The 19,172-nt window shown below is 38.4% G+C and overlaps 2 protein-coding genes across 3 annotated transcripts in view; both read left to right on the top strand.

The window, feature by feature from the left end:
• LOC146719387 (Setdb2-Phf11c readthrough) overlaps nucleotides 1–19,172 on the top strand; it is a 58,308-nt gene that overhangs the window by 2,028 nt on the left and 37,108 nt on the right. The window contains 7 exon segments of the mRNA NM_001447420.1: nucleotides 513–871; nucleotides 4,305–4,430; nucleotides 7,804–7,869; nucleotides 10,909–11,005; nucleotides 14,788–15,348; nucleotides 17,262–17,378; nucleotides 18,990–19,159. Of these exon segments, the coding sequence (NP_001434349.1) occupies nucleotides 856–871; nucleotides 4,305–4,430; nucleotides 7,804–7,869; nucleotides 10,909–11,005; nucleotides 14,788–15,348; nucleotides 17,262–17,378; nucleotides 18,990–19,159 (1,153 nt within the window). The 5' untranslated portion in view covers nucleotides 513–855.
• Setdb2 (SET domain bifurcated histone lysine methyltransferase 2) overlaps nucleotides 1–19,172 on the top strand; it is a 39,109-nt gene that overhangs the window by 2,028 nt on the left and 17,909 nt on the right. For both annotated transcript variants that reach the window (NM_001447069.1, NM_001447062.1), the window contains 7 exon segments: nucleotides 513–871; nucleotides 4,305–4,430; nucleotides 7,804–7,869; nucleotides 10,909–11,005; nucleotides 14,788–15,348; nucleotides 17,262–17,378; nucleotides 18,990–19,159. In NM_001447069.1, coding sequence (NP_001433998.1) covers nucleotides 856–871; nucleotides 4,305–4,430; nucleotides 7,804–7,869; nucleotides 10,909–11,005; nucleotides 14,788–15,348; nucleotides 17,262–17,378; nucleotides 18,990–19,159 — 1,153 coding nt within the window. In that variant the 5' untranslated portion in view covers nucleotides 513–855.

Genomic DNA, 19,172 nt, shown 5'->3' with positions numbered 1-19,172 from the left:
GACAATTAATAATCTTAAAATTTTATTAAAACCTTCAATGTATGAATTATTGTCCAAAGTACATAATGTAGCCATTTACTTATATAATGATAGTAGTGATTGGGGAAAATATAGAATATATTATTGTGAGCGTGGAAAAGCATATGCACTAAAATCTAAAATTTTTAAAATTTTATACTAAAATAATTGCTACCATTTTTAGAATTCTTCCTATGTGTCAAACATCATTCTAAATGATAATATTATCCTTGTAACATATAAGGCAGTTACCATTATTACTAATTTTTTAAAGTTTCCATGATACATTAAGACAAGGTAGATAATTTGTTGTATGATATAGACGATAGGATTATGCGTGATTCTTTTCTGTACTTTTCCTGATTTTGATGTTCTGTAGGGTTTTTTTCCAGTTAATGTATATTTTTTCATAATGCTTTGTATTATTTTTAAAGGTAGAGTTGTTGTTCTAACAGTATCTTTTTCTTATTACTGTTTTTTTTCTTCGTAAATAGGAACTATTCTTTGTTGTCACTGCAGAGTGGTTCATGTATTTATGGACCAGACCATGGGATGAACTTTTATTTTTAAAAAGACATTGTCAGTAGTCCTGATCCAGTTTTCAAGCGGCGTTGACGAGTATGCTGTACCTGTTTTTCGTCATTCTGAAAGTTTATTCAAGCACAGTTTCTACTTGAAAATTCAAATACTAGAGAATATTAGGAAGTGGCCTAATGACATACTCTATTGAAGGACTACAGATTCCACAGAGACTGCATTTGAATCTCAGTTACTCTCCAATTAAAGTGGTTTTGATTAACCTAATTTTGAAGAATTTTGTATAAGCAACACCAAAAGATGGAAGAAAAAATTGGTAGGTCAAATAACTTACTTTTAAACATTGCATTTAAATGTTTATATACATTTATTCTAAATTACTGACTTTCAGTGTTTTTCATTCTGTATGATTTCTGTTTCTTCTTCCCACCCCTTTGGTGTGTGGGGAGCCAGCACAGCCTGGAATGGTTTGAAGCGAGCGGGGCACACAGTTGGATGTAGAGATAGCTGTAAAGACTGATGTTCTCTGGCTTTCGAGCTCTCTCTCTATACTGAATGCTTGCTGATAACTTCTAAAGAATTCTAAAAATTTTGTTGTTATTCTGTGCTTAAAAAATGCTGACTTGGGTGACTAACATCTGTTGCCTAGCAGTAGGGAATTAAGTAAAAATATTTATTGCTATAGCTCCTTTCTCTGACCAAGCATCCAGAAGCCTCTCTGGCTAGGCTGGTTAACACTTTGTGAACCAGAGAGGAAGAAAGGAAAATAACCAAAATCTTTTATACAGGCAAAATGCACAGAAATATATATATTCACACACATTTACATTTTCATTTACACATAAACACATTCACATGGTTGTTGGGCCCAACCACCTGTCTTATAAACTCCACAAGTATCCATGCATACTTTCATACACATATACCTACACACACACATATAGAGACAAGCAAACATATGGATGGATGGATGGATGGATGGATGGATGGATGGATGGATGGATGGGTGGATGGGTGGGTGGGTGGATGGATGGATGGATGGAGCAGAGCTCCCCAAGCCAAACCATCCAACCAACAACTTTATTTCTCTTCTTTGCCCTTTTTTATATCTTCTTAGACAAAAAAAGTTCTTTAGAAAATTACATTAGGAAATGTTACATTAAATGGGAGTTACAGAAGATATTGATATTAAGTTCAAAGCAGTGTTTCATTATAATATGCTCATTATAAGTTCAAATCAACAGTTTTTTCATGGCCTTGCCTTATCACAGTACACACCTGTGACTTTATCCATGGATCCAAATGTTTTATCTTGAACACAGAAATTGTCCCAAGTATACTTCTCTTTTTAGTGTGATTATAAAATGTCATTGTATTTCTTATTTTGGAGCCTTTACTTACTATTATGAGGAGTGGGCACATTCTATTCTTTTTTTTTTTGTCATAGAACATACATGTATTAATGTGTATGCACATGCACACATAAATATACAAGCACATAATATAACAAACATGTATGTAGGCACACACTCCACAAATATTTATAAACATACAAATCACATGCACACATATATGTATAGTTGCACACACATCACATATGCACAAATATGAACACATGTACATAGGCACACATGCAATGCTATTATTAGTCCAAACCATATTGTATTTGATTGCATTATGAAATAATTGAATATTAACTTTTAAATGTTAACATTTCTTTTTTTTTTTTTTTTTATTAACTTGAGTATTTCTTATATACATTTCGAGTGTTATTCCCTTTCCCGGTATCCGGGCAAACATCCCCCTCCCCCCTCCCCTTCCTTATGGGTGTTCCCCTCCCAACCCTCCCCCCCATTGCCGCCCTCCCCCCACCAGTCTAGTTCACTGGGGGTTCAGTCTTAGCAGGACCCAGGGCTTCCCCTTCCACTGGTGCTCTTACTAGGATATTCATTGCTACCTATGAGGTCAGAGTCCAGGGTCAGTCCATGTATAGTCTTTAATTTTTCCTCGCTTTTTGAGTTTAGACTATGACTAATAGCTGAACAGCAGTTTGCACTGAAGAATTCTTTTTTTTTTTTTTTTTTTTTTGGAGCTGGGGACCGAACCCAGGGCCTTGCGCTTCCTAGGCAAGCGCTCTACCACTGAGCTAAATCCCCAACCCCTATCATGTATAGTCTTTAGTTAGTGGCTTAGTCCCTGGAAGCTCTGGTTGCTTGGCATTGTTGTACATATGGGGTCTCGAGCCCCTTCAAGCTCTTCCAGTTCTTTCTCTGATTCCTTCAACGGGGGTTCTATTCTCAGTTCAGTGGTATGCTGCTGGTATTCGCCTCTGTATTTGCTGTATTCTGGCTGTCACATTCTATTCTTGATTCTAACTTTTGTACATTTTTGTAGCAAAGCAGCTAAGACCATATATTAAAACTTTTTACCTAAAATTGTTTGAATCAAATTGGGATTCTACACAATCATTAATTCATCTAAACTGCATTAATCCATGAAAGCTCCTCTTTCTATTGATCTGCGGGAAATCTAATCAATGGGGTGTGCTAATGCCCAGGGATTATTATACTAATTTAATAATGACAGGAGAGGCATATCAGCTGCAAGAAGCAATCCTGAGATGAAGTCCCTTTGGGACCTTACCATGGAGCTCACCCATCACAGACTATGCAAAAATAGTGGGTCACCTCCAGGAAGGCCACCTGCTAACCTTAGCCTATCCTAAAGGGTTCCTGATAATGGTGTGTGTGGTATATATTCACATTGAAAAACTTCTAGGAAAGCTTTGAGTAAGGTATTAGTTTACCGTATACAAAAAGTGATGGCTCATAATTTGTGTAAATTTTGTATAAAAACCAGGTAAAGTTAATATAAAAGTATTTTGTGTTTGTGAGAGACAAGATACACACACACACACACACACAGAGAGAGAGAGAGAGAGAGAGAGAGAGAGAGAGAGAGAGAGAGAGAGAGAGGAAACATATGTGCAATTTTGTGGAAACCAGAAGCATCAGATCACAGATCTCCCTGAATTAGAGTTCTGAACTGCCAACATAGCACTAGGAACCAAACTTGGGTTTTTTGAATGAGCTGTACGCACTCTTAACTACTGATTCATCTTTCTAGCCCCATAAAAGATTTTTTTTATAAAGTAAGATTGGTTATTTCAGCAGCCATTGAGATATTTCATTCTGAAATGATCTACTTCTACACATAATAGAGGTTGAATCCTGGAAATGCTGAAGATACATTTATCTAAAAGTATGTCCTACTATGATTCTGACCTGGAGTCATTCTTCCTCTCTTCCAGTTAAGAAATAGTGTCATTCAAGTTTTTTATTTTCATATTTTTAACATAAGATGTCTTATAACATATGCTGGCCTTGAACTCACAATGTGGCCAGAGATGATCTTGAAATGTATCTTCTCATTACTCCCAAGTGCTGGGATTATAGGGTATTCCACCACATGAAGTTTTATACAGAATTAAACATAGTAAAAATTCAGGGCCTCATCCAAGCACTCTTCTATCAACTATTTACAACTCCAGCCCCAGTTTCTGACATGTTTTTAAATTTAGCAGCAATTCTTATTCTTGATGTCAAGATCTTTGTAAGGAAATATCTAAATCTTTTTTTCCTCAAGGAAAGTGTTAGACCAGTTGAATCTTAATTTTTGTTTAGAAATAATACAGTTTTTTCTGCAACTGATGCCTTAAGGAAATTGGTGTGTTTTTATTAAACTCTTAGGTGATGCAAAGACTTTCTGGATGGAGCTACAAGATGATGGTAAAGTTGACTTTATGTTTGAGAAAGCACAAGATGTCCTACATTCACTGAAACAGAAGATAAAAGATGGGTCTGCCACAAATGGAGGTATGAAAAATGAACTAATGTTACATACTAGAAATGTATAATGCTACTGTTGTTTATTATAAACAACATGTAAGTGCTTTTCTAAGGCCCTAATGTGAATTCTGTATGCTTTATGATTATAAACTTGCTTTTCCCATATGTGGTGGTTTGTATACATACGCTTGGCTTAGGGAGTAGTAGCACTATTAGGTGATGGCCTTTTGGAGGAAATATGTCATGTGGGGGTGGGTTTTGAGACCTGCCTCCTAGCTTCCTGGGAGACAGTCCTGGCTTCCTTTGGTTGAAGATGTGGAACTCTCAGCTTTTCCAGTGCTATGCTTTCCTAGATGCTTTTGTGCTTCCTGACATGATGATAATGGACTGAACCTCAGAACCTGTAAGTTATCCCCAATTAAATGTTGTCCTTTATAAGAGCTGCCTTGGTCATGGTGTCTCTTCACAGCAATGGAACCCCTAACTAAGACAGAACTTGGAACCAAAGACTGGGGTATTGCTGTGATAGGTCTGGCTATGCTTTTGTTTGGAGGATGTGGACTTTGGGACTTTGGAAACCAGTAGAATGCTTTAAGTGGTGCTTAATGGGCCATATTAGTAGAAGCATGAAAGATAGTGTTCCTGTGTGTGTTTTGAACTGTGGGGACCAGCTCAAGAGGTTTCAGAGGAGAAGACCAAGTATGTGGCCTACAGACTGTTTTTGTGATATTTTGGTGAAGAATGTGGCTGCTTTTTGCTATTTTCTAAAAGAGTCTGACTGAGGCTAAGGTGAAGAGATTTAGATTAATTGCTTTGACAAAGGGAATCTCAAGACGGTCTGGTATAAATTCTGTTGTATAGTTACTAAAGTTCACTTTTATGAAGAACATTTTAATGAAAAGTAGCAAGCATACATAGGAAAATACAAAATATGGTTCAAAGACTGAAAAAAACACCAGGAATGAAACTAAATCCTTTGTTCAAGGATACTAAGTGGAATTAAAGGAGTGTTGACCTTCGGGTAAGATCTCACCAGCTAAACTAATGCTTTTGCAGTTGAAGAAGAGAGAGTTAAATCTAAGCATCATTATGATGTGGTTATTGTTTTCATTTGGACTTCTAATCTGAAATGAACTACAGTCCAGAAGTGGAGAGTACAACTGTGATCCAGACCCTGAGGCTAGAAGACACTGGTCCTAATCCTAAGGAATAGTGGCTATGAAAAACTTAGGCCCAGGTATGGTGTTACCCACCACCCAGGAGACAGAGGTAAGCAGACCTCTGAGTTCAAGGCCAGTCTGGGGCAGAGCAAGTTCCAAGATAACCAAGTTTAGGTAGTGAAGGAGTTGGAAAACAGAAAGCTGGTAATAGAACAAGGAGGCCATGTTCCAGTTCTCAGCAGCTTCGCCATGTAGCTCTGGTTTTAGAATCAAGAATAGGAGGAGACTACTGGGAAAGTCAATGATGCTGGTTAGCTGGAGCAAAGGGATTAGCAGTGATTAAGAAGAGACGACCGTCACTAAGAGGAAGTATTTTCTGAGAGTACAAAGAAGCTGTGTCCCAGAGACAACCAACATTGTACTTGGTACTTGGTAATGTGTAAAAGTCGCCTAGGTGGTACTGGTTTTGAAGGTATGAAGAGGTCATGGAGAGCAGTTGAGGCTTGGCACTGTGAGAGGCCAGGGAAGGACATATGTGAAGGTGCAGCTTCATTTGCAATTGATGGCCTAGGACTGAAGGGGTCATGTAAAGGAGTTGAAACTTTGCACTATAAAGGGAGCCTATGAGAGGCTGTTGGTGAAGCCTAGTTGCAGTGAGAAACCGCCAGCATGTTAGAAATGCCAGGAACATGGGATGACCACCACCAACAGCAGCAGCAGTGGAGTGGAGTCAGTCAGAGCCTACAGTATTACAGAGGGCAGAGCTGGAGATGGGACTCAATCCCTTTGCAGGAGCACAGAAGGTCATGTATGGATTCCAGACATTGGAACAAGAAGCTTTAAAGTTAAAATTGCCTTGGATACCTCACCAATGTTACAGATGTCAGAGCTGTGGGATACCTACTGAGGATCTGCTAACAGGGAGTGGAAACAGTCCAAGAGAGAGAAGTTTGTTGCAGTCAACAAAACAGAAAGGAGTTGGAGATCTGAAGACCACTTTGACATTAGACACAGAGATATAGAGTTTGGAGTTTGCCCAGTTAGGTTTTGGTCTTGCTTTTGTCCAGGATTTCCTATCTATATCCTTTTGGAATGGTAATGTATGTCCTGTGATGTTGGAGATAATGTGATCTGCTTTTTGACTTTGATTGTATAGGGGAATTACAGTTCAGCTATTGGATGAATCTCAGAAGAGACTTTGCACTTTTAAACATTGTTGAGACTGTGGTAGACTATTGGGATTTTTGAAGTTAGATTAAACGTATTTTTTATTATGCTATAGCTAGGTACGGCCCCCCAGAGACTCACGTGTTTGAACGAGCATATGGGGCCAGGGAGTGGAACGTGGTGGTTTGAATATGCTTGGCCCAGGAAGTGGCACTGTTAGGAGGTGTGACCTTGATGGAGGAAGTGTGTTACTGTGGGGGTGGACTTTGAGACCTTCCTTCTTGGAAGACAATCTGCTCCTGGCTTCCTTTGGTTGAAGATGTAGAACTCTCAGCTCCTCTGCGCTATGCCTGCCTGCGTGCTGCCATGTTTCCTGCCGTGACGATAATGGACTGAACCTCTGAACCTGTAAGCCAGCCCCAATTAAATGTTGCCCTTTATAAGAGCTGTCTTGGTCATGGTGTCTTTTCAAAGCAGTAGATCCCCTAACTAAGACACCATACACCCTATAAAAGTGGATAAACCTGAGTTTTGTAAATGATAGTTACTGAAGATCCCCTTTGCCTTGTGGCCTAGAACTCCTCTTAAGCACTGGCCTTAAGCACTCCTCCTCCTTTTAACCTCCCTTGGAGCTGAAATCAGGCTATGATTTTCTCCTTTGTTTATACTTTTTCCTTTTATACCTTCATACCTGAAGTGGAGGGGAAGACTATTACCTGCTTCTTGTATAATTTTAGCATAAATAGGAAAATCCAACAGAATTTTGTTTACTCCATTTAGACAACTGGTCTATATATGATCCATTAGTGGTAATACAACAGCATAAAAATTTCCTAAATAGCTGACTTCCAGGCCTCGTTTCCTTTGTCTCTGTCACAAATGATGATGGGGTCTTTCCAGAGAGGTATAAGATTCTATGTCAATTGTTTAGTATTGGAGTTTGGTAACCTGAATGGAAGTGATGATGATTGTGTTTATCTCCCCCTCTTTTCTCTCTGTCTCTGTCTCTGTCTGTCTCTGTCTCTGTCTCTGTCTCTCTCTCTCTCTCTCTCTCTCTCTCTCTCTCTCAACAGACTATGTCCAAGCAATGGTTCTGGTAAACGAAGCAACTCTGAGTAACAGTCAGACACTGGAAAAAGGTATGTTTATTCCTTACTCCAATCCTAGTATTCTTTGTTCTTTCCTTGCCAGCCTTAAACTCTCAGGTTAGTTAAAGGTAACTTGAGGTGACACATAAGATCTGTATTGCTAAGTATTAGGAACCACAGTTTCCTTTGTGAAAAGCCCTACCCCTCCAGAGACGGGGAACACACTCCTACAAAGTGCCAAGAAGAATGAAAGTCTTCATAAAGCCTCATGTAAAGAGGGCACATAGAATTCTAAGACTCTATAGCATTGTGAACCTGTTTTCTATAAAGAGCACTATTGGGAAGGTACATTCCATTATAGGTGAGTTGATGAATTTTTTTTTTATCTTGGTTTGAAATCTTCAGTTTTCTGAGAACTAAGTATGTTTGGCTTAAAAAGATCAAAGATAACAAAGAAAACTTTATTTTTGGGACTTCTGATATTAGATATGTATTTTCTGCAGCAAGCAAGTTTCTGGTTTAAAAAAATATAGCTCCCTGTGAGGCGTCACACGTTAAGCAGTCAGTATCCCAAGACTTACCCTTACTGGAAATGTCAATCACAAACTTTGGGCCTCTATTACTTCTGGCTGACTTGGCTAGAGTTTAGGGGTTCTCATAATACCCACCATAGGTGTTATAATTTGCTGGAGAGGTAGTTCAGTGCTTAAAATGGTTTTCTGCTTCTCCAGAGGACCCAAGTTCAGTTCCCGGCACTCATGCTGGGCACCTTACATTCACCTGTACCTCCACCTTTACAGGCTCTGACACCCTTTTCTGGTCTCCGTGAGCACCTGCACTGATGTGCACACAACACTCCTCCACACACAGATATACATGTATGCATACCATAACAAAAATCTCTTTTACATTTTTTGATGCAATAGCTCAAGAAACTGGAGGAAATTATTTCATCTTTTAACAGTTTATTATGAAAAGTATAAGATATAAATTAACAGCCTGGTGAAGCGGCATATGGGAGATGAGGAGCCTTGAATGGAGGTACTCCAGTCTCAAATTTGGGGAGTATGCTACCCTCCTAATACATAAATGCTTTCATCAACCTAAAAACCCTCTGGTACCCCTCCCCCATTATTTAGGGCATTTGTGGAGATCTCATTACATAGGCAAGAATGCATTAATATTTGCCACTGGTGATTGGCTTCAGTCTGAAAATACCAAGCCTGTAATTATGCTTTGTTTTTTTCTAGTGGATCAGCCACCATGCTGGGGCTCTAGGGATTCTCATTAGTGGTCGTCTCAGTAGCAATCTAGACAAACATCACCCTGGAGGTTCAAAGCCCTTAGAACAAAGACCATAAGTTATAATAGAGTATGCTGCTCTCTCCCTGACACTCAGGAGATTACAAGGATTTTAATAATTTGATATGGAACTAGGGCAGACCAAATAAATATTTCTTGTTATGCTACAAATTCCAAGACTAGAAAAGACAGTTTGAAGTTATTTTATCAGTATTACCACTCCATAAATTTTAATGTATCATAACTGTACCTTATATGTTGAAAGTGCATTTATCAAATTTTTATTTATATTGTTAGATATCCTCAACAAACTTTGCATCAAAATTTGGAGACTTAAAGTTTTTAATGCTATCAATAGCTTATTTTGGAAAATGTTTTTCTCACTATTCTTAATTTCAGTACTAATGTGTATTTTTACAATAGGTTCTCAAAACCAAATATTTCCTTTCACAGTATTCTTCAGTGACATTTAAGATTACAAGGAAAGAAACCCTTTTTCTGCATCTGAGATTGGGGACTATAAATTAGACTCAGAGGTGTACAGTTGTATTGATTCAATGTACATAGACGTTCATAAAGGTGAATTCTCAACATAGCAGTGAATTTTGATTAGTAAGGCATGGAAAGGCAAAGGGAACTTTGCAACAAACGATGGGTTCTTAGAAGAGAGTGGAAGGACAGAGAAACAGATGTGACTTTGGAAAGGTAAATGAGCCCTGAGGAAAATACACATGATTTACTATACATTGAAGTAGTGTCTGCATTGTCATGGTGTTGACATCCTTCCTACATTGAAACTTCTGGAAGAGGACATTTAGAATCTTTTTCTTCCTTCTTTTCTTTTTGAGGATCCATTTTTAGACAGTTAAAGAGGAAAGAAAGCCTTTTCCTGCATTTGTTGATTTTCAGACATTGCAGTTCAACAATCCTGTTGCTACTTAACACTTCTGCAGTTTCAGGATGGACACACCCTTCAGGGATTCCCGCTCCATGGGGGAGGGGAGTGGGAATAAGGAGTAAATCCTAACAAGTATTTCTTTTCCTCTCTAAAATAACTTATTTGCAACTCAGTCGAAATTTTGTTTGGAGTCGTTGGCAACAGAGACGATATGTCATGATTTTATGTTTTATGTCGTTTATCCACCGATGCAGCAGTTTGATGAGGACAAATTGTATCTGTTTGCTAGTGTAGAAACAAAGGGCTCCGTGTCAGGGTCAAAACAAGCCCTTGGAAATGCAGTCTGTGCTCCCTAGATACTGATTAAACACCAATTACCCCTGCCTCCCTTGCTTAGTTACTACTGCGGTTACTTGTTGTTTCCCCATATGAAAGCAAAGGAAGAATAGAGTAGAGGGTAAAATGATACACAGGAAATAATTAGGCAAATAGATCAAAAGAAGTATCCAATCCTTAAACCCTGTCTCCTCCGACACACAGTGAGGAAGCAGAAGACCCTAAAAACGTTTATGGCCTTTAAAGGCCTGAAGATGCTATGCCGCCTGTTTACAGAATATAGGCACAACTGCCACTGCTTTAAATATCTACTATTTTGATTAAATTGATATCAAACTCATTCTCAGGAGTAATTTCTCCAAAGCTTTTAAATTTATATTGAATTGTTTTCTTAATACTTTTGAAAATATTGGCAATCTTATGGCTAAATCTCAAAATTTTAGTATCTTTGGAAATTATAGTGTTCCATTTGGGCAGAATTTCTGGTCAGTGAAAATATTATTGACTATTTTAATGAATTATTTCTAACTTCGTTTTTGTACTTTTCCCTGTAGATCATACACCTGTGACTCAGAATGAACAGAAAAACAAATCAAATGTGTTTCCCTCTACATCATGTGAAAACCCCTCCCCTGAGGACTGTATCATTCTGTATGTATATATTATCAGTGTTAATAGTCCCTCAACTTGCTGTTTACTAAATATCCCTAAGTAATTAACCCCTTTTATAAAATGTAGCTTAGGATGTCTGTTTAATCAGTCAACTGAAATCTTCCAAAGCAACTGTGAGGAACCTGACCTGTAAGATTGCTCCAGTGTCCGCTCCGCCAGCAGCTTGTAAAACACCAAGTGTGAGGGGAAGCTTTATCTGACCTTCTCCTGTCACTGAGTTCAGTGAATACGCCTTAGCTTCTAAGAAACCTTACACAAGAGTAAGTCTGAAACCTGCCAAACGATAAGACCAGCACCAAAACCTTCAAATGCTGGTGAAATTCCTAACTTGTTGCTCTAAAATTTTTCCTTTCAGCTAAAATTAAACTACCCTTAAAAAAATTCTCAGAAAAAATTTTTTTCTGTTTTACTTTCATATCTTTTTGGCCATTATAAATAAAAACTGTTACATGTAATTTGCATTTATAAATAGTAGAGATGTCTAGTTGGTTTTTTTTTTCAGACAGTGTCTCACCAGGTAGCTTAGACTTGCCTTGAACTGTGACCTCAGCCTCCCAGTTGAGATGTCAGTGTAGCTTGAGTCTCAAAACAATTTAATATGCTCATACAGAAATCTAAGTCCATGCTTTTATAACCTCCTAACTATGGCTCACAAAACTTTGATTTTAAATAGAAATGCTAACCCAATATACAGCATAAAATCTCATTAGTTTTAAAACACAGACCCAACCATTCTAATATGTTTCACAAAACTGTCTGCCCATGACCTTAGAAGATTATACTGTAGGTAGAGAATTAGTTTTTACAATAAATTATAGATGTTTTAACGTCATTGTGCTAGTTTGTTTATGTTTTAAACTACAAAAGCTACAAACACACTGTGTACTCAAGGGAGGAGTCACAGGGATGGAGGCTTTTATTTTTTTTAGAGATGTAATTAGCTTATTCGAGTGCTCTATCTGCATGTATACATGCAGGCCAGAAGAGGGCATCGGATCCCATTTCAGATGGTTGAGAACTATGTGGTTGCTGAGAATTGAACTCAGAACCTCTGGAAGGGCAGCCAGTGCTCTTACCTGCTTAGCTATCTCTCCAGCCCCATGATAGTTGATTTTTGTCCACTTACACAAACCTAGACATGTCTGGGAAGAGGAGACGTTAACTGAGAAAATGCCGCTATATGATTGAAAACCTGTAGGACATTTCCTTAATGATTGATGTGGGTGGTGCTGTCCCTGGGCAGGTGGTCCAGGGTTGTACAAGGAAGTAAGCAGAGCCAGTCATAAGTAGTTAGCCAGAAAGTAGCTTCCACGATGGCCTCTACTTCAAGTCTCTGCCTGCTTTCCCTCAGGGATGGACAGTGATCTGAGACTTGCAAGCTAAAATAAACCCTTTCCTCCTTGTGTTGCTTTTGATCTTGGTGTTTTATCACAGCAATAGAAACCCAAACTAAGACAGTCATGGTATATACCATGGGAACACATAAATATTTGAGCTTTTTATCTTTAGATGTTAGGTTCTTTTATTTATTTTCCTTTTTTAGAGACAGGGTCTCATGTAACCCACATAGGTCTTGAAATTGCTTTGATTCTAAGGATGGCCTTAGTCCTCCCTCTTTTCCTTCCCAAGAACTATTAATCCAGGATTACACCACTTACAATGTAGGTTCTGTTCTTATAGTTCATTTTATTATGAACTGAAAGTCCAACTTCATCTTGACTTTTTTTCCCCTTATGGTGGTGTTTTCTTGAGACATTCTATAGCCCAAGTTTGCCTTGATTCTTGGGATCTTTCTGCCTAACTCTCTCAAGTACTTGGCTAAGAGGCATGTGTTTTAGAATTTATTTTGCTATATCAAGAAGACCTAACTTGAATTATACACATAAAATATAATTATTCTAGATGTTCTTAATTAGTCCTTTACTTTTTAAACTTCTGACTTAATCATACCCATGTTCTTACAAATATAGGTCATAAAATGCTCTCAAGTGTAATTTTTGAAACAATATTAACAGTTTTGCAGTTTTACACACTCCTAAAAGAAAATCCTCTCTTTCCATTTCTCCTTTTAATCATGTTCTGAATATTCTTTGATTTATCTTTTGAGGTTGAAGTTATATCCCAGTCTGATTACTTTTGTTCCCCAAAGGTTTGGTTTTCACATCTTTGAGAAAGGTAATTTTGAGTTTGAAGACATACGGAGGAAACTGGAAGGGATAGAAAATCCATGAGTGTTAGCTCCTCTTAATAGTGCTCTGAGACTGTAAGGAGAATGGCAGTGTGTGCCCTCCATCCGATCTAATGAGAACAGCTTTACAATCTCCTGGTAGTAGGGAACTTTCTCAGGAAGAACTTGGTGTTTGTTTGGCTGGTGGTTTGGTTTGTTCTGCTCTCTCTTTTTTTTTTTTTTCTTTCTTCCTTTTTTGTTTTTTTGTTTTATTTGTTTGTTTGTTTGTTTTTGTTGTTGTTTTTTTATTTCCTTTTTTTTAACCATTCTGAACATCTGACCCAAGACTTCATGCATGCTAAGGTACACTACACCCCTGAGCTGCAACCCTGATCCCTCAGGGATTTTAAAAGAAAGCCTTATGCTCACTAGTTAATATGGCAGAGTGTAGCTATCTTCTAATGCAGGAGTTTAGATAATCTGCTTGTTTACTGAGATTCCTGTCGTTCTCAAAGAGGCATTTGGGTTTTTATAAGAAAATATATTCATTTGTATGTGATTTTTTTTATTAATGAAGTTTATTATTTTTAATGTAGATTCCTGTTGACTAGTAATTTCTCTAAAAGGAATATAAGAATAATCAGGAACTTGGTTAAGAATTTATGTCCAAAGACGTTCATCAAAACTCTAACACAGAGACAAACTGGAAATAGTTCCAACATTAACCAACAGTTGATAGTATATCATTTACCCATTAGACCGAGAACCAGAAACTTCATAGATGAAATTGTGTACAGAGCCAATGGACGGAGCTTGTCCACTGAGGAAAAAAATTGGCAGTATTAACAAAACCTGGTTTACAGTAGGATAGTGTGGTTAGCAGGCATGGCCGGGATATCAGCACACCATGAAGTTGCTATTTATGCTACTGCTCATCCTGTGGAAGTTACACACGTCCTGTGCAAGTTTAGTCTGTTACACACTAAAATACAGGTGTTTGGAGGTTTTTGAGACATAAGTAAATAAAATACCTGTTTTAATGTATAACAAACCCTTAATAAAATAAAACTTTATGTTTCTTGTAGAAGTTTAAAAACTGGATTCAAAATACAAGAGTTTTTTTCAGATTTTTTTCCCTTAAATAGAATACCAGTCTCGCATTCTTTTGTTAGTTCTCAGAGTATCAGTATTATTGACAGCTGTCTTACATATTGTAGGATGGAAAATCAGTTAAAAATTGTTAGATGTGGGCACTGTAAAGAATTCTTAACTAATTCTTCAAACTAGCCTTAGTTTTGCTAGGCAAAGACTTAACAAATCACACGTGAAGAAGCCCGTAATCAGCCCTTAAAGAAGTCCGGCTCTCCGTGTGCTGTCAAAGCCTATGGACAGTCACAGCTATCATTAGGCTCCCTAGCATTGTCTTAATTACACCTGACCTCTAAGTGCCTCCGGAGTATACAAAGTGTCTCAGAGTCTAGGCTACTTTACTGCAGGCCAAGAAGACACAGTAAGTGTCACCTTAGTGTGCGTTGTTTTTTTTAAATGAAGTTAAACATAAATTCGAATTGTAATAATTGTTTTATTTTAATAGATCTACAGGAAGAAAAGGATTCCTCCCTGTGAACAATAAAACTGAAGGTTCGGGGGAGAAGGAGCCCCCTTTGCATGCATCTTTCCATCACCATGTGTGCTCCAGTGCTTGCCTGAGGGAAGCGCCACTGTCCTTGAAGGGAGAAAACCCTCTGCAGCTGCCACTCAGATGTCACTTCCAGAGACGACATGCAAAGACAAACTCTCCCTCTGCTGCCCTCCATGTAAACTATAGAACGCCCTGCGGACGGAGTCTACGAAACATGGAGGAAGTTTTCCATTACCTGCTTGAAACGGAGTGTAACTTTTTATTCACAGACAACTTTTCTTTTAATACTTATGTTCAGTTAACTCGGAATCACCCAAAGCAAAATGAAGTTGTTTCTGATGTGGATATTAGTAATGGAGTGGAATCAGTGTCGATTTCTTTCTGTAATGAGGTTGACAATAGTAAACTCCCACAGTTTAAGTATAGGACGACAGTATGGCCCCGAGCATATCATCTGAACGTTTCCAGCATGTTTTCTGATTCATGTGACTGTTCTGAGGGCTGCATAGACATGTGAGTAGAAAAACATGGCGTTTCAAGCAATCTTCTGACTATAGACACATTTCTCTAGTCCTACTGTGTTCCAGTTTGCCATTCTGTCTGTCTAAAACTAGTGGACACATTGTCTAAAATAGATGAAAAAGATACCCTGTCTCATAACTGCCCGAAATGGCAATTTGAAATTTAGTTTTTCTAAGGATGCTTCTAGGTACTGCCATAGTTACAATAGCCATTACAGTGCCATCGATGAGTATACTTTAGGTACACTCTCCTCATCATCACAGAATCCTGTGTGCTAGGTGGTATATTTCTCTCACACAAGTAAGAAAGTAGGTCTTAGAAATAAACTCAAAGGAGTCACAGAGCAGACAAATTGGAGAAGCAATATTTGAACCTTTGTTCCTAATTTCTTTGTCCTTGTTATATTTTACTTTTATAAATTAAGTGTTATTCCTGGCTGATTTTTTGGAATGTAAGTGTGCTTGCAACTACTATTGTTTAACAACTGCACTGATATTCCATCAAGAATATGACAACATGCTCTGCTACATCAAGATCTTGAGAAACATTTTCTTTTAAAGATGCGTAATGCATATGCATTTGTAGGTTTACAGATATTTGGGTAGATTTGTGTTATATGTATAGTTGACAGTGCAAATTTAGCTATACTAAGCAAAAGAAAATGGGAATTTATTTTAATATAGTTATTCCCTCATCTGAGGGGTATATTCAAGGACCCCTGAATGCTTAACATCTTGTATTAGTACCAAAGTCTGTCTATTTGTGCTTTTCCCACAACTCTAAAGCATTGTAGGTATGACACTTGATCTGTAATCAATATGGCTGTCAGTAGACTAACTGGCTGGTAAGGAGTTTCTTCCTTTACAGAGGCTTCAGTTCCTGTGGCCAACTGTAGTCCAAAAATATTGTCCTGGACAGATGTTTTAGAGGTTAAGAGCAATGACTGCTCTTCCAGAGGACCCAGGTTCAGTGCTCAACACCCACATGGTAATTCACATCCAGAGCCAAGGGAACTGCTGCCTTCCCTAGGCAACAGCTATGAGGCATGCAAGTGGTGCACAGACGTGCATGCAGACAAGATAGCCATGTACATTAATAATAATAATGATAAAACATATGCGCTTAAAGCATAAGTATTACACTCCATGCTGTTTGGAGTTGTGTGATGGAATGCCCCACTCCACCCCTTCTCGAATGTGAATCATCTCTGCCCATACTATTCACAATTTGCCAGTTAGTCACTTAATAGCCACATTGATTATCAGGTCAAGTGTTGTACTTGGCAGTACATTCTAGTAAGGTTTATTTTACTTAATAATGGACTCAAAGGACACAAATAATGATACATATATACTCTCTCTCTCTCTCTCTCTCTCTCTATATATATATATATATATATATATATATATATATATATATATCCCAAAGCACGTAAGGAGATATTAATTCTGATATCATATGGTAGTGTTTCAGTTTGTGGGGAAAACACAAATAAATAGACCTTGGTACTGATACAGGATGTTAAGCATTCTGGAGTCCTTGAATATACCTCAGATCATAAGGGAATATTAAAATAATCTGTGGTAGAAGAGCATAGCTAAGGCTATCAGGAAATGAGCTGATGAAAGCATTCATTTTGAAGATAAAAATCCATATAATGAAATGTCTGTTTCACGGTCAGAGAGCTCAGTGCGTTTTATGTTAGTTGTAATAAGCTTGTGGTTGGTGTTATTTCTCAGATAGGCCTATTGTCTTTAGAGAAGTTTCCATATACTCTTTGAGCAGAACCCTCTTATAAATAAAAGTCCACCATTTTTAATGTCATTTATGCTTTCACCGAGTCTCTTAACTTGGTGGCTTTTGTTTTTATTCTCACTTCTCTGTCCCCACTGCCTTTCTTTTAGAAAAAAGTGTGCATGTCTTCAGTTGACAGCAAAGAATGCCAAAGCATGTCCCTTGTCACCTGACGGAGAATGTACTGGATATAAATATAAAAGACTGCAGAGACTCATACCTTCTGGGTGAGGGGCCTTAGGACGTGCTGCAGGTTGTTTGTAACTATGAGGAATGTTGTTTTTTTACGTTATGTGCATGGGGGTGTGGTACCTGGGTCTGTGTGTGCACACGTGGAAGCCAGAGGTCGAGGCCAGGTGTCTCCCCCAGTCACTATCCACCTTATTTGTTTTTTTTTTTTTCAGATCAAGTCTTTCACTGAGCCTGGAGCTTCCCACTTTGGATAGACTGTCTCTGCTGTCCGCCTGCGGCTGGAGCTACATATGTGCTCCATACCCAGCTTTTCTATGAGCTCTAGGGATCGAACTCAGGTCCTCATGCTTGAGTAACAAGCATTTTACCCACTGATCCATTCCCCCAGCCACTAAGAGGACTTTTTTTTTGCTATGGTCTACAGTCTTAAAGGTTTCATTTATATTTGTTTCTAATACTGAACATCTAAATTATTAAGAAATGATAACCTGAAACCATTGTATAGTAGGAATGGAAGCCGGTGACCACACACAAATTAGAGTATATTCAGATAACCACTCATCTGCTTCAGCTCTGGCTGTTCAGGAAATGAGTGACTGACTATCCCTTTTCCCATTAAAACATGTCTGCAGCATGTTCAAGGCAGAGGCTAAATGAGTGGTAGACCAGCCTGAGCTACAGGAAGAAGCTGTTTCAAAACCAAATGAAGGGGCTGAGGAACTAACTTGATGGGAAAGAGCATGAGGACCTGATGTAAAAAGCTATACATACCTGCCTGTCAGGGTAGTGCTCTTAGAGGCTGGAGATATATGGTCCCTGGGGCTGGCCTTCAGGCTCAGTGAAGGGATCCTTCTTGAGGGAATAAAGCAGAGACCAGTAGAACAGGCACCTGACCTTCTCTGGTGTCTGTGCTTGTGTGTGTGTGTGTGTGTGTGTGTGTGTGTGTGTGTGTGTGTGTGTGTGTGACACATGCATGAGCATGATCTCCCCACACACACAATAATAACTGTAAAGATATATACTTATTAAAAGAAAAAGTGATTGAAAGATACTGACTTGACAGTTGATAATTATCAACTTATCGATTAATACTAAGAAATAGCATTAGTAGAACTAGAAGTGGAAGAGTTTGATCCTAGACATTTCCTTTACATATTTTAAAAGCTAACATTTACTATGTACTGAGCACCAGGATATATGTCTTGTAAATATTGACATATGGTTATTAATGAAACAGCCCCATAGGTTAAGCTCTGTTATATAAGCTTCTTGTTTGAGGTTGGAAAGATGGCTCAGTGCTTGCTGTTCTTCTAAAGGACTCAAGTTCAAATCCTAGCACCCACATGAGCGTTCATATTCAGTTGTTATAACACTGGTCCCAGGGATTCAGTGCCCTCTTCAGTTTTCTGTGGGTACCAGGCAAGCACATGCTACAGTTATATACACAGGCAAAACACTCATACACAAATCATAAATAAAATAATTTCCATTTTAAAAATGGAGACTATAGCTAGTCAACCCAGGCGGTCTGACCTTACGTTTCCCCACTTCCCTCAGTCTCATTACTGGTTGAGTAAAGTAGCAATATGCACTTCATTTTGCTTTTAGACTATCTTATGACACCATCTTGTGTGTATTCCTGCCAGCATTTATGAATGCAACCTGTTCTGCAAGTGTAACCGACAGATGTGTCAAAACCGCGTCATCCAGCATGGCCCCCGGGTGAGGCTGCAGGTGTTCAAAAGTGAGAAGAAGGGCTGGGGAGTGCGCTGCCTGGATGACATTGACAAAGGGACATTTGTGTGCATTTATTCAGGTAAAGCAAAGAT

The sequence above is a fragment of the Rattus norvegicus genome, chromosome 15, assembly GCF_021556685.1.
Source record: "Rattus norvegicus strain SHRSP/BbbUtx chromosome 15, alternate assembly SHRSP_T2T, whole genome shotgun sequence".
Lineage (NCBI taxonomy): Eukaryota > Metazoa > Chordata > Mammalia > Rodentia > Muridae > Rattus > Rattus norvegicus.
The sequence above is the reverse complement of the archived record's forward strand: the minus strand, read 5'-3'. Positions and strand labels throughout refer to the sequence as shown.